The following is a 23,852-nucleotide window of genomic DNA, read 5'->3' as shown; positions in this document are numbered from 1 at the left end:
ATACCTAACTATGTGTCAGACCCGGTCTGGGGCAGTGGGATACGGTATGGAATCAAGAGACAAAAACGTCCCCCTCGTGAAGCTGACGCTTTACCTGGTAGAGCAATGAATATTGACGTCAGATGCTGAGAAACGGGTCGGGGGAGAGAGGAATAAGGCCGCAAAGGGAGTTAGGGAGTATCAAAGGAGGGGCCAGGGAAGGGTTCTGACACAGCACCCTGAAGAAGGCAAGGGGGCATGGCGCCCGTTCAGAGAGGGAGGCGCGGTGGCAAAGGAAAGGCCTCGCCACCAGCTTACTGCTGCCTGATGGAGCTGCAGGAGGAGGGGCTGGGGCAGCCGTCCCGAAAGCCCTCTGAGCTCTCAATGCACCCTCCACCCGCTGCTTCCTACCGGCCACCACAGCCGGACTGAACTGAAAACCTGCAGCCTGCAAAGCGCCGCCCTCGTCTTCACCCGCACGCAGGCGGTTCTTCCGATCCGCCCATCTTCACCCTACTGGCAGCCTTCCCCAGCTTCTGCCACCTGCCACTCCAGGCTGGCTTGGGTGCCATGACTCTAAGTTTCCATAAGAACCTACCCCTGCCCCTATCCCCACCCCCGTACAGCGTACCAAGCTGCTGTCATCGTCTACTTGCTCCCTGAGACTAGACTGAAGTCACCAAGGCCTGTGCCCATGACTTAGCAATGTCTATGTCCCCACCCCTAGCGTGCCCCTGGGTCTATCAGTCACCCCCTAAACATGGGCTGATGTGCCGAGTGTTGAAGCCATGTTGAGCTCCTTGAGGGCTGGGCCCAGGTTTGATTCACGTTAGTAGCCCCGGGAGGTAGCAGAGGACCTGAGACAACACAAGCAACAGCAGGTAGGCCCACAAATTGGGGCCTGCGCGGGTGTTGGCATCTTATCCAGAAAGCCAAGTCATCTTCGACCCCTGACTGTGGAGGCACAGGGCTGGTCCAGATGTGGTTCTCTGGGGCTTCGGCCGGGACTCAGGGTTAGAAAAGCATCACGTATGCTTATAGATGCTGTGGGTTTTTCTTATTAGAATCTGCATTAATCACTAACATGCCTTAACCTCGTCTCAAAGCTTCCATGCCCAGAGATAATTTGGTGTTGGGTCATGGTTTTTCCAAGCTAACCATTTTACAAATCCAAACCCAACGTGGAGAGTCCTTCAGAGCCATGGGAGGCTTCGGAGGGCAGCTGCTGCCCACAGGCCTGCAGTAGGGGTAGGTAGGGGTAGGTGCTTCCCATTCCCCCACCCCCCTTGAACGCCAAAGTAACAAGGGCATAGGTTTGTCCCTGAGGGCTTCCCATTTTTTCTTGTAGCGCTAGGGGGGTGGTTCAAACTTCTTTCAAATAGAATCACAGAGATTGAGAAATAAGTAGATACTATCTAATTCCACTCTTTATGGAGAAAGCAGGGTCTAGAGATGAAATGTGGCAATAACCTTGCAAAAGAGACCTGACTGTCTCCACTTGACAGAGGAGTACATGAGGCACGAAAGCTAAGCAAGCAACCCCGGTTCCAGAGCTAGTCAGGAGGTGGCAGAATCATCTGGGTCTGCCAGACCTTGAGGGCAAACACCATCTGTGCTACACCCAACTGGTTCAACGGTGATTTTCCCCAACGCCCCAGAGAAGCTGCGCTGGGGAAGGCCAGGGTCTCCTCGGCCCACCTTCACTTCCTGAAGCTCTACAGAGCAGCACTGGGGGAGAGGCGGGGGGGCTGCTCGGACGGCAGCATTTCCCACGGACCCTGACCCGCAACAATGGTGCTCTCTAGAGCTCTGCACACGGGACATGCAGAGGGTTGAGATTTCTGCGTAGGGTCACGCAGAAACGGGCCTGGCAAGGAGCACTGTCCTCCTTGGAATTTAGCCTCAGGGGTTGTTTCAGGGCAAGATAACCTTAGAGCTAAAAAATAAGAGCCCTGGGTTTATATGTTGTATATATGGGTATCCGTGAGTTGTGCACGTCACAATGTGTGTAGTGGTGTGTGCATGGCTGCGTGCGTGTGTGTGCAGTAAGACACTAGGGCGATGGAGGACTAAGGGGGCTCTTCTCTTCCTCCCTCCCTCTTCCCTGCCTCCTTCCCCTCCTTCTTTCCAGAAACATAAAGGCACTATAATTTTTTTCCTCCCCCAAAGATGCAAATAAACATTCGGTCCGAATCCACCCTCACTCCTCACCCCTGCGGAGGAGGTTTCTGGCTATAATCATAGCTGGTGGGAGGTGGTCATGGGGAGTGGGGGCAGTGGGGGACAGCTCCTCCATTAAAGTAGATCTGAAGAAAGGCAGGCAGGTTGCTGAAATGGCAATTAGAGTCGGGAAGTTATATTCGTTTTCTTTTTTTTTTTTTTTTCTAAAAGGTTTTATTTATTTGGCACAGAGATAGAGAGAGCATAAGCAGGGGGGCGCAGCAGGCAGGGGAAAAGCAGGCTCCCCGCTGAGCAAGGAGCTCAATGCGGGGCTTGATCCCAGGACCCCAGGATCATGACCTGAGCCGGAGGCAGACACTTAACCAACTGCGCCAGATGAACACCTGACAAACTTCTGTTCTTTAAGGTGATCCTGGCGGGGTTGTTTTTGTGTTCTGAAGAGCAGTACCATGAAAACAACAGACTGTGATCCTGCTGTCAACAAGAAAAGCCTTCAAATCCATTTTCTCCCTTTTATAGGAGATGGAACTTTTATTACTAAAACTCCTAAGATTCGGGTTGATTGGTGGGTTTCCAGCTAAGAACGAGGTAACCAAAATGCATCTCATCGAGTTACTGAGAGAACCGAATGCCATCTTGTGAGCTTGCCCAGTGCCCAGCACACAGAAGGCACCAGAAACATGTCAGCACCTTTATCTTTTCAGTGGCTGTAGAGCACACAGTGCACAGGGTTGGTTTCAAAATTACCCAGCATTTTTCTCTTGGAAAAAAAAAAAAGAAGGAATAGGAGAAAAATGAACACAGACCCACTCCTCCAAGCACCTTTGCAAACACTGAAATTACATTTGTAAAATTGTTTCCAGACCGGAGTAAAGTATTAAAAAAAGAAATAGGAAACTAAATATCTTCGCTACATTAGCTTTCTAAAAGCAGAGCAAAAGCAAAACAACAATAACAAATGAAGAAGGGAGGGGAGCACGATTTGTGAATAAATAAAACCCACGTTTGAGGTTTTCCTAGGCTGGGGCCCACCTTTCAGCTCTGTATCCCAGGTAACGGGAAGCCCGAAGGCCTCCGGGCTTGGAAAGGATGGCGAGGGAAAACAAAACAAAACAAAACCCTTCTGCTAGTTTTTCCAAATCCTAATTATGTTTTGTAAGTCAGTCAAAATCAAAACGTTCTTTCTGCAAACAGCTTATGCTCCCCTGAGCTACGTCTGACCTCTCAGCGCCTTCTTGCTCTTCATCAAAGGGGCCGAAAGCAGGAAGTGCCTTGGCACAGGGACCTCATTCAAGGGGAGAGGAGAGGCAGGGGACCGCATGTAACTCAAGAGACAGAAACAGACCAGCCGCTGTCTGGGCAGCAGCTGGAGACAAGCCCTCGGCCTGCACTGTCCCAGCGCCTCTAGGAAATCAGAGCAGACGTGGCCATGGGAAAGGCAACACGGGGTGTCAGATCATGGCCCCACCACCAGCTGAGGGACCCCCCAACACACTGCTTAGCCTCCCTGGGGCTTGGTCTCTAGATCCCAGCAGCAGGGATACACATGTCATGCCTCACTGTGTTATTATGAGATCATGTGTGCTCAGGGAGGCAGAATTATTCTGTCACACGTGAAATCACTCCCCATCGCCAGATACTGATAATTTTGAAAGTCTTTCCCTCTGCAGGGGATGGAGGAGGGTTGGCATGGGGAACACCACAAGGAATTTTATGACAGAGCTTGGGTGTGAGCAACAGTGCTAGTGCCCGTGTGAATTCTGATCGTTCACTTGAATTCTCTGAGCCTTACTTAATAATCCTTTCCCACAAAAGAGATAATACTACTTATAACCTAGGGTGCCTGGAAGGGTCAACTGAATTAAAGGGATGTTCAGAAAACAGTTTTGTTACATTAAAATGTGATACACATGTCTTCGTCACCTTTTAACTTCAAAATGGGTGCACGGTCCTTATCAAAGAGCCATGATAAGTATTAGTTTTATTTGAAAAATGGGAAACATCTAGAAAGTAAAACAACTTCTACTGACGCCATGGCAGAGCTCAAAACAGAACCTCACTTTTCTAGCTAACTTCTCTTTCAAGGATTTCACAAGGACAGCTCTCCCTAACCATCCCCAGGGCTCTCCGCGTGGGAGAGATGTGAGCTGGGCGGGGCCCTGCACTGCACTGGAATCAGAAGGAAGGTACTTACCACCAAATACAGCATAGTGTACATGGAGAAGGAGGCGTGGCCAGAGAAGAAGGACTTCCTGCAAGAGCAAGAGAGGGGCATGAGGGGGCCATATTCACACCCTGACACATGTTTGCCTGTCTATCTTCCCTCTCTAGACTGTGACCTTGACAGCAGCACTATCTTGTTTGGTTTTGTAACCTTGGTAGTGCTTTCGACACATTGTCTAGAACCTAGCAGGCACCCACGGATGCGTGAGCAAGCGGATGGATGGATGGACGGACTTACCAGTGTTCTACCATAATTGCTTATTTATCAATATATCTAAAAAATTTGACCCTGAGTTCCTTAAGAATGGGGACTGTGCCTTATACACCCCTTGAAACCGAAGCCCAGCCCTGAACTTGGCACCTCGTGCAGTAGGCACCTTAGTAAGTGTTCTCCGAACCGTCTGCATCCAAGGCATGCACACCGTGCCCGTGGCAGGCGGCGACTCACCTGGCTTCCTGGACTTTGCTGTCATCCCCTCTGCATTTGTAGTTTTGGATGTAGCCCTCGGAGCAGTTGATCTGGCTGAAATCAGGGTTGCAGACGTTCAAGAAGTGAGGACGCAGGCGGCCTATGGAGACTTTGGCAATGTCTGTGAAGGACTGGCTGATGGCACAGCCAAAGAGGAAGCAGCCCACCTGCTTATAGAGGGCCGCCACATAGGGATTCTGAATCGTTGACCGGGACTTCTCCTTCAGGTAGTAGATGCGGTAGAACTCCCCAGTGATGATCTGAAAGGAAACCAATAGGGGAGTTAGGCAGTATCGAGACCTGACATGAAAGCGGATGTTGTAAAGGATATTTACCGACAGAAGAGAATGTTCTGTGTTTAAATGCTGGCTATAACCTAGAAAGTCTCAGTTTTCGGGACACCTGGGTGGCTCAGTCTGTTAAGCAGCTGTCTTTGGCTCAGGTCATGATCCCAGGGTCCTGGGATCGAGCCCCACATTGGGCTCCCTGCTTAGCAAGGAGTCTGCTTCTCCCTCTTCCTTTGCCCCTCCCCCTCCCTTGTGTGTACCCTCTCTTTCTCTCTTTCAAATAAATAAATAAAATCTTTTAAAAAATCTCAATTTTCTATTTGAGAAATACATGGACAGAAATATGCACGGGAGGAAACATAGGAGTGCTAACATGGTCATTTCTCCCTTTTTGAAAAAGTCCCACATGGCCCTATAGTATCTTTGTAACAATAAAAATATACAAATATATTTATACATATACAAATATAATATTAAATATATATAAATATTATATATCATAGTTATATGTACTTTTTTTTTTACTAAACAAAGAGACAAAGACCCAAATATAGAAAAAAAAATTAGATGAACAATCAAGGACATGGTTAAGCGTGGCCAGGGCGTCCGAGGATCTGAGCCAATCTCAGGATACTGGGCTTCCGAGTCAGGGATCACCAGCCTTGTGTCAACACTGAGCCACGGTGGGAGTTTCTATAAGAAGGTGAATGCCCAAGACCATGTCTTGGGTTTGAGTCCTGGCTCTGCCACCGGCCTGGTGTCGCTCAGTCATGACAACCTCTCCAAGCTTCGGTTTCCTTCTCCATGAAAGGAGGCCGCATGCCCTTGCCGAGTTGTTGGCTTAAATCTGGTAACATGGATGGGAAATTACCTGGGTCATAGAAAGTGATTCTTTCATTTTCCTTTTTAGAATAATGCTGTGATGAGAACACTGGCCTACAAACTAAGGAACTTTTAATACAACGCCCTTCAGTGTTAGCAAATTTCCAAGTCTGTGGTCATTGTCTCCCATCTCCTCAATTCTACAGGACAGCCAGTGAGTCTTGGCTTTCATACCCTTCCCCCATCACACCGTGTTTACTCCCAATACTTCGGGGATGCTTCTCACCCCTGGGAAAAGAAGAGCCACCAGTCACAGATGACCCAGTCTCCACCAGGGATTGCTCCCAGATGCTTTATTTCATGAAATCCTGACAACTGCCATGAGACAGGTATGGCTGAAGCTCAGACAAGGGAAGCGGCAGCTCGACCCACACTGCCTGGTGTGACACCAAGAACGGGGCTCCAGCTCGTTCTCCGCAAGGCTAACACCTGTGATGCCTACACAGCAGAGGACCACCCCACTTCGGTCATGCCCAACCATACAGCCTGCTGCTCTTGTCTTAACTCCACAGCACAGCCACTTCCTGATTGCAACCACAGTCCAGGGACAGCAACAGTCAACTCATCACGCCCCACAGAGCTCCTTTTGCAGCTTCTCCCAGGGCAGGGTGATGAGCCACGCTTGCTCTTTCAGGGAAGCCCAGTGTGTGTTCACAACCGCAAGGGAAGTAATAGACAGACGTATCCGGCCACTCCTTTCCAAAGTCTCCCGTTATTGTTTCACAGCTGGGGAAGGGGTCAAGGCATGGGGTCTGATCCAAGTTCTCAGGGGCTCCCAAGTCTAGTGGGGGGTGGGAGGGATTGGCCAGGTGGAAAGAAGATGCCAGCTGGGCCCAAAAGCCAGCAGGTGCGGGAGTGAGAACAGCCACCAGCACTGCTAACGTTTGTACAGCGAGTCTGTGTTTATAAATACTTGATTATTTCTAAGTGTTACGCTTTGGTTCCCAGATCACACTGAGTGTGATTCAGAGGGAGATGGTCAAAGGCCAGGCTAGCACACAGTACTGGCTTAGCCATTCTCTGGGAGAGCACCTGATCTCGCAGATGTGCTCAGAGACTACTGGTTGCATGAATGAATGAAAGGAAGAAGGACCATAATCTTCACAGTTGTTTTGTTATAAAACTGGAAATATCCTCTAAATATTACTAAAAGACCTTTGATAACATGCTGCAGAGATTAAAACCTGAGAAGCACAGCATGTCAGAAATGAAAGGGTCCATTATACATGGAAGAAACTGAGGTCCAAATTAACTAGCAAGGAAAGATTGGACCCAGGTGTTCTAGCTCCCCACCCGGCAATCTTTCCTACCGTTGCTGGTCTAATTCCCCTTTGAACCTGTTTATACTTTTACCCTGTGTAACCTTACGGGCTAACAAGTTCCAGATGTCCACTGCCACCATCATGCTCTTTCTTCTTTATTTATAAATCACGCTCGCATGACTTTGGACTCAAGGAGACGAACGCTCAACTAGGAGGCAGTGGCCAGGGTTCAAGTCCTTACTCACTGAGTGAACGTGAGATAAGCCAGTGTCTGCATTTGCAAAATAAGGGCACTAGACTCCATAATTTATCCCTTCATAATTGCAATGACATTTACTTTCAACTCCCCTGTGCTACCTCCACCACTAGCCTCCCAACCAAGCAAAGGCAATAAGCAACAGCACAGGAAAGTACTTCCTCAGAGACGATGCCATGGCCACGGGGCAGAACCAAGGCCCTATGCACAGTCCCTGCCCTTGAATGATTCCTGAGTTCCTTGATGTGTCACAGCTACAAATTAAGAAACTCTAAACTGATCCGGCTTGAGCCTGACTTCCTATTTGACGCTGAAAAAGAACATGTGGCTTTTCACTGCCAATCAGCAACTCGTAGGTGAATTTACTGATTAATCTCAGGCGAGTCACCTCTGTGCTTCCGTCACTTCAGGGAGAAAGGGTTTGATTACAGCTCAAGGGCTACTTTCAGCTTTAACATCCCTTCGTTCTAAAACTTCAGTTTCAGTGCCGGGGCTCGCACACGGCAAACCACCAGTTAAAATGCTTTCTCCTCTCATGGGAGAAGAAAGGGGTAAAGAAGGTGTTTCGTGGCATCTCAAATTCCTAATAACTAAGCTATTAATAGCAGTACCCTTGTACATTTCTTCCGAACTTTACACTTTCATTTGATCTGTGACTCTGTGAAGAATTTACACCCATTGTACAGCTGAGGATGGTAAGGCTCTGAGGGACAGGCACTTAGCTGAAGGAGTTGAAGCTTCTAAGTGACAGAGCAAAAGTGGACCCCAGATACGCTGACCCTTAAGTTCAAAGACTCACAACAGACTATATGGACAGAATGTTTTGTTACAGATCTTTCTCGATTTAGGATGGTGTTATGTCCTGATAAAACTCATCCTAAGTAGAAAATATCGTAACTCAAAGATGGACTGAATACACCCCCCAAACATCATAGCTTCACCTAGCCAACCTTAAACATGCTCAGAACACGGACATTAGCCTACGGTTGGGCATAATCAATTACCACAATGCCTGTGTTGCAATTAAGTATAGAATAGCGCATGTAATTTATTGGCTACTGCACTGAAAGTGAAAAAGAGAATGGCAGCATGGATACAGAAAGGCTGTTTACACTCGTGATCGCACGGCTTGGCTGCGAGCTGGGGCTCCCTGCTGCTGCCCAGTCTCACAAGAAGGCACCCATACCACAGATTCTTAGCCCATGGGGGGGAAAAAAAATCAAATATAGCTTCCACTGACTGTGCATTGCTTGTGCACCATTGTAAAGTCGTAATTCAAACCATCGTAAACTGGGCATCAGCTGTACTTCTATCGTTATTCAAAACAATTTCCACTGCGGAACAGCAATGGCGTATTTTCAAGGACAGGAACGGGCTGAAGCCATTTAGCAGACACATGACTCCAGGACCACATGGCCTTCTGGGGCAGCCCTGACAGATCTCGCAGTTAATGAGCAACAAATTATGTATTTTCTCTATCCCCTTGTACAGAAGGGTCGGGGAGTCGACAACACGGCCATAAATCATCATTATGAACCAGCCGGACTTGGCTTCTTGTAATCCTAACCCTTAAAAGACCATTGAATGAGAATTGGGCTGAGAGAGCCAGGCAAACGCCTCACCTCTGCAGAAGAGGCAAAAGCTTAAATTGTTCTCTGACACATTACACACCTAATGTTGGAGTTCCAGATTGACTGCTTTCGGACCTTATTCATCCCTCACAATGTTTTTATTCCTGGGTCATAAAATCAGCTCTTCCCTCCCTCTATGAAGGCTCAGGCCCCACCCAGGACTCCAACCCCTGGAGCCCCCATTTCTGCTTCAGTCAGCAAAGTTGTTATATGTAAATTTCACTGCCCAGAAGAATGCCTTCAATGTTGATCCCTTTCTGAAAGAGCAAGCAACAGATTCAGGGGGATGGCAAGCTGCCACACAGCAGAGGAGAATTCTCCCCTACCTGCCTTTTAAAGCACTTGGCACAGAATCTGGAAACTAATAAAGTGGGAAAGCACTGCAATTAAGCTACGAGGGGACAGAAAGTGATCTTAACTTGCCTGACAACGGTAACGGTTTGTCCCCAAGTCCAAGAGCATGCCTCTCTGCCTATCCTTTCTGGTGTCAAAGAGCTTGCTGGCCCACATGTTCACAAGCATCAAAGTATTCCAGAGAGGAAATCTGGAGAACATTGACTTTTTGGAAAAGAGAGAGCATGTGGTGGTCAAAGAAGCACTGACTTTGGAGCCAGAAAATCCTTAGTCTGAAGCCCATTTCTTACCTTAGGCAAGTGCCTTCACCTCTCTGGGCTTAGGTCTGCTCATCGATAAAAGTAAGATAAAAATCATCCACCTGGTGGGATTGCCAAGGGATGCAAGCAGGTGATATGCCAAATGGCTGGCCCCCAGCAGAAGACCCTTCCAAAAGTTAATTTTTCTCTCTTTCCCTCAGAGAAGAGGAAATAAAAAATCAACACATACTTGTAGAAAATACCTTTTCTAAGCTCCTTCCAAAAGCTCCTTAGAAATGAACATTCCAAATCGAAGAGTTTGGAAGTACCACCCCTCCAGAATAGAACCAGAAGATACGTGTACCGGTACGTTGGTTTCGACCACTGTGTCTACAGGATGCCTTTCTCAGGGGAACTAAGCAGAAGAGAAGCCTAAACCCCAGGCAGCAAGGGCAGGCCTACAGTACTGTTTAGGTCACTTGTCACATTCCTCTCTATAAATGATCCCAAGAAAAGTTAAGATTTGTGGACAGTGTCCCAACAACCCCTCTTCAAGAGACTTCTGAGTTCCAAGGACAAACGTCCCTATTTTCTGATCTGCTTGAATAATAACATTTGCATAGCATTTTACAACTTACAAAGCATTTTCACATCCGCTGCATTATCTGCTTCTCACAACACCCTAGGAATTACTCAATTCTTGTCACCACTTTATAAGTGAGTATAGGGGAGACCAGAGAGGCCAGTGAATCAGTCTTGGTCAGAAATTCGGCGATAGCAGAGCTGCTACCGCAGCATGGACACCACTCCAGTTCCTGTGCCCTGTCCCACGGCACGAAGCCAGCTTTCTGTGTGAAGTCCTAGCAGGCAGCATGATCTGAGTTTCTGGGGAGATGGATGCTCCAGGAGCATGTGGTGAGGTCACTTACTCGTCAGGCACTTGCACACCTCAGTCCCTGTGAGCCATAGTGCACCAAGCTGTTCTTTCACATCTTGGTTGTACGCGTGAATGAACTTCTTTCCATGCAGAACAGAATCATTCATTCAACAAACACTGGGCTCTCAGTCCCAAGAGAAAGGGACACGTATTTGGGTCCTGCTGCTACAGATGGGGATGGTAGCTGTATTTTCTCTGAAGCTGAATGCTCCATCTTGTACAACAAGACGCAGCACGTTTCGTGACTAGAAAGAACTGATGAGAAATTTCATCTTCGCTTCTTCTCCCGCTTGGTCGTCTTCAACGTTTTGGCAAGAGATCAGTGCCCTGCAGACTGGGAAAGGCAAGGAGGACAGAGCTCTGTGCAAGGCCACCAGTGGAGTTTCTGGGCCCTGTGGGTAAGTCAAAACTCCAAAATCCAGCGTACAGACAGCAAAGAGGCCAGAGAGAGACCCAGAAGCTAGTTATGGTCGAAATCAGTGGTGGCTGCCCAAAGCCCAGACACTTTATGAAGAAGGCATTCTGAAGGATGAAGCATCATTATTTTCCCAATGGTGGGGACTTAGAGCCACAGTCTCCTACATGACTAGGCCTGCCTATCTGTGCAAGGAGCTTCAGGATAGGTTTTCTGTATCACCTCCCGGGGCCCATCTCTTACTCTGTTTTGACACCGAATTCCCTAAACTTCCTGAATAATGCACCACAGTGCTTTTCTTCCCATTTCTCAAATATCTTTCTCCTTGCCTTTCTGCTGTGATCTCTGCTGCTTCAGCAGTTTGAATTACTACCTCTGGGAAGATGACCACCCAAAGGGCATCTCTCTCTCTCTCTCTCAATCTCTCATTTCAGCTTACCGCTTATTCCCGTCAGCCTTCTTCCGATCTTCTGCCAAATCTCCCAACTAGCATCACAGATGACATTAGGATGTCAACCCAACCCAGTCTCACATCACGCTCATTCCGACTTCTGTCCCAAACCTCACGGCTCTTCCCTTCACCTCTGTTCGAGTCACCACCATACAACTGCAAAGACATGACCCTGTAGGCCTCCTTATCCCACCGCCATCCACGTCTGGTCACCCTGCTTCTGCAAGCTGCCTCCCGTCCATCTCCTCTCTCCTCCCCTTGCATCACCCCCACCGTGGTTCGGGCCTCATCCTCACCTTAGCTGCAAAACTGACGCAGCTAGCTTCAAATACTTCCATCAGTCTCCAGCCCATTAATTCGGGTAACAACTCCTTGACATTCAAGGCATTTCACCATCTTGCTATGCTCTCTTTCTACTTTATTTCTATCTACTTACTCTCTGATACTCTATTTCTCCAGCTGAACAGGTCTGCTTTACAGTTCCTGAAAATACTCCATTGTTTCAGTTCCTCATCCCTGAAGCAATCCCTTCTGCCTGGAAGCCTGGAAGCATCTCTGATGAAAGTCCCACCTGCCCTTCAAAGTAGAGCTCTAGTGTCAACTCACAGGTGGGGTTAGAGTTCTGCCTTTTAACTTCAAGGTCTTGGATGATTGAGCGCTGTAACTCTTGTTCCCTTACGTGTTAAAAGGGGATGACACCAGTACCAAGAGCTCCAGGGTCATTGTGATAATTAAGCGGGACTAGTGCTCAATGGATGATGATGACAGCAATGATGATGAAGTCTTCAGCCTCGAAAATAAACTTCAGTCATCTTCCTCTGAATTCCCATGGCAGCACTTTATTTATACCTCACACCATCTACTGCCTTTGGTCTCCTTTGTCCTTGAAGCTCTCGGCTCTGGGGCCCACCACCAGCAGAGAGTGCTCTGGCTGCCCTCATGTTCTCTGACCAACTCCTCAGTCTTCCTGAGAGTAATAGAGCAGTCGGTCTTCTCCTTGCCTGGCTTCCTCTTTAGACCACCGGCTTCTAGGTTTATATCTGCGTCTTAATACCAGCTGTAGGCCGAGGTGTCTTGCTTCCTTGCTCTAAGGGCAATCTCACCGAGCATCCACCTACAGCCGGCCACTGCCTTCTGCAAAGCCACTTCATATAAAACACTACCGCACACCGTTGGTCTTAGGATCTTAGGTGATCATCTGTGCAGTGGTCATGTAGGCCTCCTCCATACACTGAGCTCTCCAAGCAAGCCCAGAAATGACACAGTTTTATAGCTCATGAAATAAAGAGCACTCTGCATAGTACCTAGCACAGAGAAGGCCTTCAATAAATGTCAGTCCAAGCACTGGGCTTTGAAGCCAGAGAGAGACTGGAGTTTTAATTCCTGCTCCCTCATTCACTAAACTGAGAGTAACCCTGCACTAGTGGCCTCTACCTTGGAAGCCTCCTATCCTGCCTTATTTGTAAGAAGGGGTAAATAATACCTACGTCACCTAACTGTTGAAGAGGATTTAAGATAAGGCCTTAGACCGCCCCCCCAACCCCAACATTAGATCGCTTGTAAACGTTATCAGATTTCCCACCCCATCCCCTAATGTACAGACTCACAGAATGGATTTCTCAGCCTCTAGAGCACTATCACTTAAAATGGATAAATTATACCCTAAAGATACAAATGTAGTGATCTGAAGCGGCACATGCACCCAAATGTTTATAGCAGCAATGTCCACAGTAGCCAAACTATGGAAAGAACCTAGATGTCCATCAACAGATGAATGGATAAAGAAGATGTGGTATATATATATATATATATATATATATATATATATATATATATGTGTGTGTGTGTATATATACACACACACACATACACACACAATGGAATACTATGCAGCCATCAAAAGAAATGAAATCTTGCCATCTGTGACGAGGTAGATGGAACTAGAGGGTATTATGCTTAGTGAAATAAGTCAATCAGAGAAAGACAATTATCATATGATCTCCCTGATATGAGGAAGTTGAGAGGCAACATGGGGGGTTTGGGGGGTAGGAAAGGATTAAATGAAACAAGATGGGATCAGGAGGGAGACAAACCACAAGAGACTCTTAATCTCATAAAACAAACTGAGGGTTGCCGGGGGGGAGGGGGGAGGGAGAGGGTGGTTGGGTTATGGACATTGGGGAAGGTATGTGCTATGGTGAGTGCTGTGAAGTGTGTAAACCTGGCGATTCACAGACCTATACCCCTGGGGCTAATAATACATTACATGTTAATAAAAAAAATAAAAAATTGAAATGGATAAATTAAAAACCACTTTCATGCTGGATACATTTTCCAAGTAGTCATTAACCTCTAAGAACTACACAGACCTAAGGGAGAACTGCTGGAGCTCTCACATCTTCCAGGGGCTGGAGAGAGGTGTGTGTGTGTGTATACAAACTAAATCCTAATCCCAACGTCTGTGTTTGTTCAATGGCAAATCGATGCCCCCTCCCACCATCCCCTCAGGGATAAGAAGGTCTCAGAAGAACTCTGTAGCCATCTGATCAAGGACCCGCACAGTGGAAGGATTCATGGGGCCACTCTCCGTGGGTGGTCCTGGTAATTGCACAGATGTCGTGGACTATAAACCAGGGGACCGGGTCTCCTACCAAGGCACTGCTGGGGCAGCCCGGCTTCACTGTTTTCAGAGTTGAAAACTCGCCTAACCTTTAATGAGGAGGCGATCTTGGGGAACCTTGTTTTCTTGGCAGTGCTCTCTCAGATAAAGGGGGCTGGGGGCGTGGGGAGGAAGTAATGAAATCCAGATGTGGGCACACTGAAGCCCGATCCTGAATAAACAAGTCTTGGAGGTATTAAGCTCTTCTTCTTGTCTCTCCAGCGAGAAATCTGCACGTCCTACAGAACATGTTCCCATGTGCATCCTGGGCCACATTTAAGATTCGAGGGAAGCAGATGGGATACTTTTCCCTGCTGCACAGGTCCTTTGACATCTCCTGGCCTAATTTTTTTTTTTTTTAATTTTCTGCCCGAAATTTATCGCTTGTGATTTGAGCACCACAGTCCGTGCTTGCATGAACAATTCAAAGCCAGACCAGGCCAGTCCCTGTCCCTGCTGTGGCTCGCAGGGTAACAGAAGAATAAACAAGTAAACACACAGGACAGTTCCACTCAGTGACTGTGAAGTCCGAGGCCCGCCCAGGGAATCTCTGGGACCTTTGGAAGGTGGGGGAGGAGGCAACCAAGGAATGTTTCCTGGAGAGATGTCTTCTGGGGTGGATTTAGTTCCTACCATGGGCAAGAGGGAAAGCCTGGTCTCAGCCTTCTAGGAACCTATTATCTAGCTGGGGAGACAAGACCTGGACACAGAGCACATGACCAGGCCAGAAGTATAGAAGGTGCTATTTGCTTGAGATGCAACTAGGGCAGAGGTGCACCACCAGGTCCCTAGCACCCGCTACCTCGGGGTGCTTGAGAAGTAATTGTGGAAGGCAGGCAGGCGGGCTTTACCAGGCAGCAGTGGGGCCATTATTTAGGGGGGGAAAGAAAAAGAAAAAAAGAAGGAAAAAAAAGCCTTGCTTTTGAATCAGAGGACCCCTGGTCTGGCCCTGCCACTAATTAGTTATGGGAAAGTCACTTAATATCCTTGATCCCCAGTTGCCTTGGCTGTCACAGTCCACCTCCCAGGATCACCACCAGGTGCAAATCAGGGAATGTGCCCAAAATGTGCACTTTGCTAACTGCAGGATACTACGGAAATGAAAGGGATGATTCTCGCTGGCGGCACACATAATGGCACTTGATTTGACCTCCAGAAAAACCCTATGGAGTTGGAGAACCACTGTCACCAATCCACAGAAAAGGAAGGTATAGTTCTTTCCCAAAGGGGTCTGATAATGAATAAGCACAAAAGTTAGAACAGGAACCTAAACCAGATGATGCCCAAGTCTGAGCTGTTTCTCTAGTGAGCAATATTATTACAGAAGTCACATTCAACAGGATCTCTGAGGAGGAGTAGAATTCATATGGCCAGAGGGAGGAGGGGAGGCACCCACGACTCATCCACGCTTCAACTCCTAGATATTAAGAATCTGTATAAACCACTTTCAGGGTCTGACCAAGGCAAGCACAGAGCCCATGTTTATTTGAAATGAATCCTGGGCATTTTTTCCGTATTAAAATCTTCGCGCATAATGCCTTTCACGGTGTAGCGTAAGGCAAACTGAGAGGAGGCTAGGTAGGGGGTGATACTTTACTGGTTTTGCTCCTAATCTCACTGCTGCTAGAGTCATTAAACCTTTACAAGGCAGGGATAGGAACCACTGCTTTGTGGATTTGGAAAGAATTCCTATTATGCTATAATTCCAGAATCTGAGATACATCTGAAAAAGCAGTCAAAACGACTAGATTTTTCCATATCTCCTGCCATAGAAAGGTGTCTGCTTTCTCCATAATTGCTGACGACCTGCGTGTCCACATCACACTCTGTCTTACACTGGCCCCCCACTCCTTAGCTGTGGATTCCACACTGGAATGAGGGCACCCGAATCAGCCAAGGCTTCTCTTGTTGTTTTAAACAAACTCGAGGTCGGCAGGAGAAGGCCCGGCCAGCAAGAAGCGGGATGATTAGATTTCCAGCCCTGGGTCCCCCTCTCCCTCCCTGACTGTCATTCACGCCCTCTGATCAGAAGCAGATCCGGGATGGAGCCAGCCAGGCTCTAGGACCAGTCGTAATGGGAAAGTGGGAAATGTGTTGTTGTTGTTGTTGTTGTTGAATTTAGGCCATATATAGCTTTTCCAGAATTGAGCATACTAAAGTAAATTACTCATTTTCCCTCTGAGGTCTCTGCTTCTGCTTGCTTCCATGAGGACTCAAGTACTTAATGTCAGGTAAGTAGGTAAGCAGACCTCACGATGGGCCCAGAGCTCACACGTGCCTCCGGACGTAGGTGGATCTGGAGGTCAAGCCCTCTTGCAAAGAGCACTGGAGGGAGTCAAGAGATTGGGTTTTAGTGAATTAACTACAAGGAAAGAGTGGGAGACATGATGGGTCCCAAGGCTGGAGCTCCTTTCCTGACTATTTTTATTAGACATGAGGTCTTGGCCAAGTCACTTCACCACTTTTTGACTGTTTACTCATTTGCCAATAAAACAGTTAACATTTATTGAGTATACTATAGATGCCAAGCACGGAATTACTTTACATACATCATCCCCATTTCACAGATGAGCCTACTGAAGCTCAAAGGGGTTAATTAACTTGCTACACATTCCACAGCAAGAGTTCAAATATGCTCATACCTTTAACTCCTAGGCTAAAGGGAAACCTTGAAGATTACCTAGCTACTGGGGCTTCTGCAAGGGTGAAATGCTTAAACATGGTTCATAGGTTTCTAGGACACATAATAGCGCCTAACAAAGGACACCAATTATTGTGGTATTTTCTTGCCTGTTTCCCTCCCCCACCCCCTCACCCCTTTGGAACTATAGGAAAGCACTCTCCAAGCCTATTTTGCTGACATCCTACGGGATAAGGAAGCAATGCCCTTGCTCATCTAGATCCAAGGCCACAGCACGTGACTGCCTGTTTCAAGGAAACCTGAGAGGTCAAGGAGCACTTTAAGTAAAACACCAACATGACATGAGGAGAAAAGCAAGCCAAACTAAACTCCTTAAAGCAGATCTTTCTCAGAAATGCCAGCCTTTCAAGAGGAAGAAAGGGCTGGTCTTGGCCAACAGCAAGGATAGGGCTGCTGAGCAGGAGTTTTGCTTGAGGAAGGAAGCCCAGACGAGAAGCCCAGCCCTTCGAGAAGTGTCTTTAGCACCATGTCCAACTAACCCAGCACTACAAGGTCCGTTCCCACGAATAATGGCGTTTGAGTCTCACAGCCATTCCCATGAGTGAACGCAACACAGATGAGGAAAATGAGGGCTGGAGAGAGTGGTGGTTCGCCAGGTTCACGTAGCAGTAGGTGCCACAGTCTCTGAAGGGTGCCGCTGTCCACTGCACTGGGCCCATGAGCTGCCCCACCAGGCAAGCCCATGTTAACTGCATGCAGAGAGAGCAAAGGGCACATGACACCCCTGTTCCCGTGCTATTCTTATCTTAACCACTCCTGAGTTATAGTCAGCCTCCTAGAAGCACTCAGTTAACTGATCCTCCAAGTGTCAAAAACACCTGTTCAAACCTCAGTACAAGATACTGTACAATTATTTGCCTGCCGTGACAAACTTCTTTTCCACGAAAAGCCATGCAACACAACTGCACACTGTCAATTTGGAGCAACAGTAAAATTAGATCTTATATCTCTCAGTTTCTGAACACAAAGATCCTCAGTCCACCTTTAAGAAACTTCTAGAGTTGCCAAATGGACTGTTTTTATTTTAAAGGTTGGAAAGAATTCTACCAGTCCCCATCCCCCTTTCCCAATTTCAAACTGTTGATTGTGTGCCTGGTTTACGATGTTATTAAAAAACAAAGAGGGGTCTCAAAGTTTACAACCAACCCCCAGAGTGGGGAAGTCAAAAGGAAAACTTCATGAAATGTGGTTCAGTACCATCAGCAGCATGTGATCCAGAATAGGCAAGAGTAGCCAACTGCCTATCCCTTGGGCAATTAATTTGGAAAGGAGAGCCACTCACAATGTGAAGTCAAGTCTGCAAAATTGAAACAGGGTTATGAAAAAAGCTAGGGATAGGCTTGAGCCCCAAATTTTATTTGCTATAGACTTTGAGCATATCATTTAACCCCTTTGAGCTCCTCGTTTTCCATTTGTATAATGGGGATATTAGCACTTAACTCACATAGAATATTCTTAACTTTAGCTTCCTTCCTTCTTGGCTTCTAATACAGGCCAAAGATAAGCTTCCAAGTTCTGGCTAATATAAACATGACTCAAGGATCTGAGAGGAAGAATTTATGACCTTGGTGGACATGATGATTGTCCCTTATGCCCACGTGGCTGGGGTTCAAGGGCAGAGATCAGCAGAAAATTCTGGAGGTGGGTCATGGACAGCTGTGAAAATGCAGGACTCATAAATTACGAGACAGATTACCATCAGTTACGCTCCTCACCCCTGCACTAAATGGACAGGGTGGTGACCTTCCAAGTCAGGCCATACCCCAATTTCCATGATGCGACTGTTGCTCAAAATAATTCTGGACTTGGTTCCAAAGTCCATGGCTCATTTTTGCATCCTCAATGAGGACTTCATCCTTTAAGGGAAGACCTGTATGCTTATGCTTGCACCTGAGTAACCTATTGGGAGTTTGCAAACTATTTCAGTATTCATGACCTCTTTTACTATTCATCGCAATACTATGAAGCAAGATGGTCATCTCCGGTTTTAAGGATGTATGGCTTGTCAGCAGAATGCCAGGTCTAGAACCTCGGTCTCTCGATTCCAAGTGCCATTTTATCTTCACTTTTCCACTACCATCGCTGGGTGTGAGAAGTGAATGATATGCCAGAGAACATCAGTGGCATGACCACTGTTACAGTAACATAGTCATGGGGGGAACAGAGCCCAGAAAATGCCTGTGACATCTCATGGCACCCCCCCCTCTCTCTGGGGCTCAGTGTCATGGCTCAGAGCTCAGACTCTGGGCTAAGGGGCAGCTGGGTTCAATTTCTAATTCTGCGGCTCCAAGTGAACTTGGGCAAATTATTTTCACTCTTGCAGACCTCAGTATCTTAATTTGTAGAAGAAAGATAAGAACAGTATCCAGAGGGGTGCCTGGGTGGCTCAGTGGGTTAAAGCCTCTGCCTTCAACTCGGGTCATGATCCTAGGGTCCTGGGATCGAGCCCCACATCTGGCTCTCTGTTCAGCAGGGAGCCTGCTTCCCCTCTCTCTCTGCCTACTTGTGATCTCTGTCTGTCAAATAAATAAATAAAGTCTTAAAAAAAAAAAGAACAGTATCTAGACTTCACCAGATGATTGTGAGGATCATGCAGGCAAAGTATTTTAGGGTGGGGGGCTTTGTGTACTTTCATGATACTTTTAGTATACACATGCATATAGAAATTATACTTCTGGCATATTCATGTATACATATATATTTAGTATTTGAAAATACTTTTCTTAAAATATTTTATTTATTTTTTAGAGAGAGAGAGCACAAGCTGGGAGAGGGGCAGTCCTGCAAGGAACCTGATGTGGGACTCGATCCCAGGACCCTGGAATCATGACCTGAGCCAAAGGCATCTGCTTAACCAACTGAGCTATCCAGGTGCCCCTGAAAATAGTTTAAATAATAGTAATAATGTAAATAAACAATATTAATAAAATGAAATTCTACTTGATCTGCCAACTGTGCTGGCTTGGATTTTCTGAAATAGGATCCAGGGGCAGTGAGCGGGGTTGAGCACAGTGGCCAGGATGCTTACCGCAAGGATGGCGATGACGATCCCCACAGCACACAGCACGGCATCGTTTATCGTCTCACCGGTTTTCAGAGGATACTTGATGCTCTCGTCATTGCAGTAAAACCCTCGGTGGTAAGGTTTGATGGTGCTTGTCTCAATGATGAGGAAGGGCAGGCCAGCTGCTCAAGATGGAACCACCATATGGACCAGAAGAAAAAAAAGAGAGAGAGAGGGAAAGGGAAAACATCGATGAAATGAGGCCAAAGGAACACTGACCAACAGCAAAGACCACCCCAAATAAGAACATTGACAGTGACAGTAATTCCTTGCATTTGTAGCGATATGTATGGGCCACAGAGAGCTTTCAGTACATGCACGCACTTTCCTTCCTGGTCACCCCCAAGAGGAGCACAGCATGACCGTCTTGTCTTGTCCAAGGGTACTGTGGGAGGCAGTGGAAGAGCCAGGGCAGGAGCTTTCCCCCCGTGCCACAATACCCTCCTAAAATTTAAGCCCAGTTTGTAATATTGACCAACAGAGCCTCAAGTCTAATGATGTCTCATTTGTCAAGAGTGTTAGTCGTCACCATACCCCCTTGGAGAAGCTCCTCCTGGGGCTCTGCTGCTTGGAGCAGGGAAGGCCTTGGAGTCACAGAACCTGAATTTGAATCTCAGATCCATCACTTCCTAGCAATGTGACCTTTGGTTCTAATTCCATCTTCCTGAGCCTCAGTGTCCTCGAAAATGAGTTGTGGGGACTCAAAGAGAATGAAGCCCACAGAACTCCTAGCATGGTGCCTGGCACTTAGTAGCTGCTCAGTGGGGCCCTTTTCAACCTCTTTCTTCCACTGAAGAGTCACTAAGAAGACTAAGTGAGCTGAGTGGGGCCCTGCTGCCTGCAGTCCTGGAGCAGAGCCCAAGGGCATTCGGGAGCACCAGGCCGCCCTGGCAGCTGCTGCCGGTTTATCAGTGTTAGCTTAGATGCCATTCTCTTAAAGGTCATGGCAAATGGATTCCATCACCTGCCAGGAAAAGCTCTTCATAACTCTGAAGCAAAAAGCGAAGGTCTACAGTACCTCTTGCCTGGTCACTGCAATGTCCTCCACATCATTCTCTTGGCTTTCACTGACTCTCACATGTACCTATCAGTTCACTTCCTCACCACAAGCACATCAGTGCCTTGCTTAAGTCTCTTTGATGGCTCCCCATTGCACAGAACGAGATAAAGTCCCTCAGTATGACCTCGGGGGTTCCCTGTGACCTGGACCTCCTCTCTCTTGCCTCATGGTCTGCTGCCTTCCTGGATGGGGCCTCCAAGGAGACAGTACACAGAGACTGTGTTTTTGTTCATACTCTTCTCTCCGACTAGAAAACCTCTTCTTCTCCTACCACCCAAGTTCAACACCAAGCCGCCATGCTACTTCACAAAGTCAAAGGTGAGCCACTAAATGTTAGAGGACTGGGGAAGACCAAGAAAAATATCTTATTAATAGCCAGCACTGACGGAACAGCAACACCAGCAATATGGAAGGTATTTTATATCCATTTTTGCATTGAATCTTCCAACAATCTGAAGAGGTCAAGTTAAATTATTTAAGCACACATCGTTCATTTTCAAGTGAAGAGAACAGAGACGAATAATATTTAGCTCATTCAGAGTCTCTCAGTCTACCCACAAATGCCCGGATCCCCCAATTTAACTTTGCAAATTGGTTTCTTCCAACTGTGAATTTCATTAGCTGAAAAATCCCAAGATAAGCGGTTGTTGAAAAGATAAAATTCCATTTCCATGTTTCTCAAAAAGGAATTAAATTCACGTCACGTTGCTTGCAGCCCCAGACAGCCTCTTTAAAAAAAAAAAAAATGTACCATGAACTCCACAATTTTTCAATTACTTTCGTCCAGCCCAGCAGCGATAAAAACGCTCACTTTCTAAAAAGTGTATTTATGTATCACTGTGCATACACACATGGATTTATTTGGTTTTATTCTTCGGATTTATTTGAATTCTACGGCTATTTATTTTGTGACCCCTAACTGCTTCCTGCTAGAACAACAATTTACTTTATCAAATTCATACTGGTGCTTTGAAAAGAAAGAAACAGCGACACACCACAGCATTGTGCCTGACCTTCTCAAAGTAAACACAGAGGGGCCCTGGAAGCCAGTAACCATTAGCTCTTGAGACTGTCTCTGCAAAGGAGGGAAGCAGGCAAGGGGAGGCAGCTGTGAAACACGGTGGCACAGAAATTGACAACAGTATGCAGCCGATCTTTGCAGGTAGAAGGGCTGAGAGGGAAAAAAAACATCACATAGGCCCGAACCATCTTCATTCTACTACTCCACGTTTTGAGCTGTGGCCAAGTTGGCCATGAAAAGTAGCCGAGAAGCCAGCAGTATGATATTAATAGTCCGCTTTTAAAGTTCCACACGTTGTGATAAAACGTTGAGCTCCGCGTCTGAGCCCGGCCGCAGCCTCCGTGGTGCCTGGGAGCCAATGCGTTGCTAATAAACTCAGGAAGGGAGCAGACCCCCGAGTGCCTTACATTTGTGCTATGCTCTCAAGCCCCGGCTTCTATTTTTAATAGTGTTCACATGATAGGCCTGTAAAACATATGTTTCTAAGGACAATAAAACACATATAAAAGAGCTGTGGAGTTAGACAGAACTGGGTTAATGATCTCAACTCGGCTCCCTGCTACTTAAGCAAGTTATTCCCAACTTCCCTGACGCCCTTCTCATCTGGGCAATGGGAAGAACGAGATCTAGAGTGGGGATGGCGGGGATGACAGAATATGCCAGGACACGGATCCATTCATTCATTCAGCAGACATTTATTCCGTTTTCACTGTGTACCCGAAGTACAAGGAATACGGAGATGGCATAAACCCTGTCCTCAGGGAGCTCACCATCTAGCAGGGGAAGATGGGATGGAATGAAATCAGCACAGGAAGTGGCTTTAGTGAAAAGAAACTGAGCAACAGCACTGGGTAAGTCAGCATGGCATTGGGGCGCACACTATGGACACTCAGGAGATGTTAAAAGGACAAAGTAGGGGGGCAATCCCACAGAGAGGGCTAGTGAAGAAAATCTGTTTTTTCTGTTCCTTTGGCTTCTCTTAGCCTGGGAGCAATCCAAATCCTTTCTCTTCCTCCTTTGCCTGAGGCTTGGGGAGTTTCCGGTTCTGATTATATGGATGAGGACCACAGACAGACAAGAAGCTGGATCTGAGTGGGTTCTGTTTATTTTCTTGAAAGGCATGGAGACAGCATTTAGAAAGCCCAATGGCTTTTTCTGTCTTCCCTACAAACTTGTGGTATGACTGGCGGTGGGGGGTGGGGGGTGGGGGAGGGTGCCAGTCAAGTCTTGACTTTGCTCCAGAAAAGAGTAACCTCAGATTGCCTTCATTTGATGGGAAAAGCATAAACATTTTCTCAACGGGGCAGCTAGTCCTCAAGAGACATAACACCATGCCTTGTCTCTCCAGGACACAGGGAGAAGGATGTTCTTTTCGACAGCAGGATCTCCATTTCCAACACTGGCACCATCTTTACTGCCAACTACTATAGTCCCCGATCCCTTCGTTTCAAGAAAATTCCCAGTGCTAGCGCCTGGGAATCTAGAGGTGAATCACACAGCACCTGCCCTCGAGAGGCTCATGGTATTTTAAGAAAATTACAAAAACAAGTGCACTAAGATATTTCGAAACGTGAGGACTGATGTATATACAGCGTACATGTAGGGCCCAACAAGACTGCCCTACCAGGAACACCAAAGATGGCCGACAGAGAATGGAAGGCTTGAGGGAACCCTTATGTGAACAGGAGGATTTTTGGATCCAGGGACTAAGTATACTCAAGAAACTCAATGCAGTTTAGTGACTTCAAAAAGGCAGTTACCCAAACATATGGCTGTTACGA

The 23,852-nt window shown here is 47.1% G+C and overlaps 1 protein-coding gene across 1 annotated transcript in view; it reads right to left on the bottom strand.

Moving 5' to 3' along the window:
• PLPP3 (phospholipid phosphatase 3) overlaps positions 1 to 23,852 on the bottom strand; it is an 81,591-nt gene that overhangs the window by 20,347 nt on the left and 37,392 nt on the right. Inside the window, exons 2-4 of the mRNA XM_080800489.1 lie at positions 19,955 to 20,112; positions 4,832 to 5,112; positions 4,355 to 4,412 (exon numbers count right to left, since the gene is read on the bottom strand). Coding sequence (XP_080656615.1) covers positions 4,355 to 4,412; positions 4,832 to 5,112; positions 19,955 to 20,112 — 497 coding nt within the window. The remainder of the gene's footprint in view (positions 1 to 4,354; positions 4,413 to 4,831; positions 5,113 to 19,954; positions 20,113 to 23,852) is intronic.

Source organism: Martes martes (assembly GCF_963455335.1).
Source record: "Martes martes genome assembly, chromosome: 4".
Classification (NCBI taxonomy): domain Eukaryota; kingdom Metazoa; phylum Chordata; class Mammalia; order Carnivora; family Mustelidae; genus Martes; species Martes martes.
The sequence above is the reverse complement of the archived record's forward strand: the minus strand, read 5'-3'. Positions and strand labels throughout refer to the sequence as shown.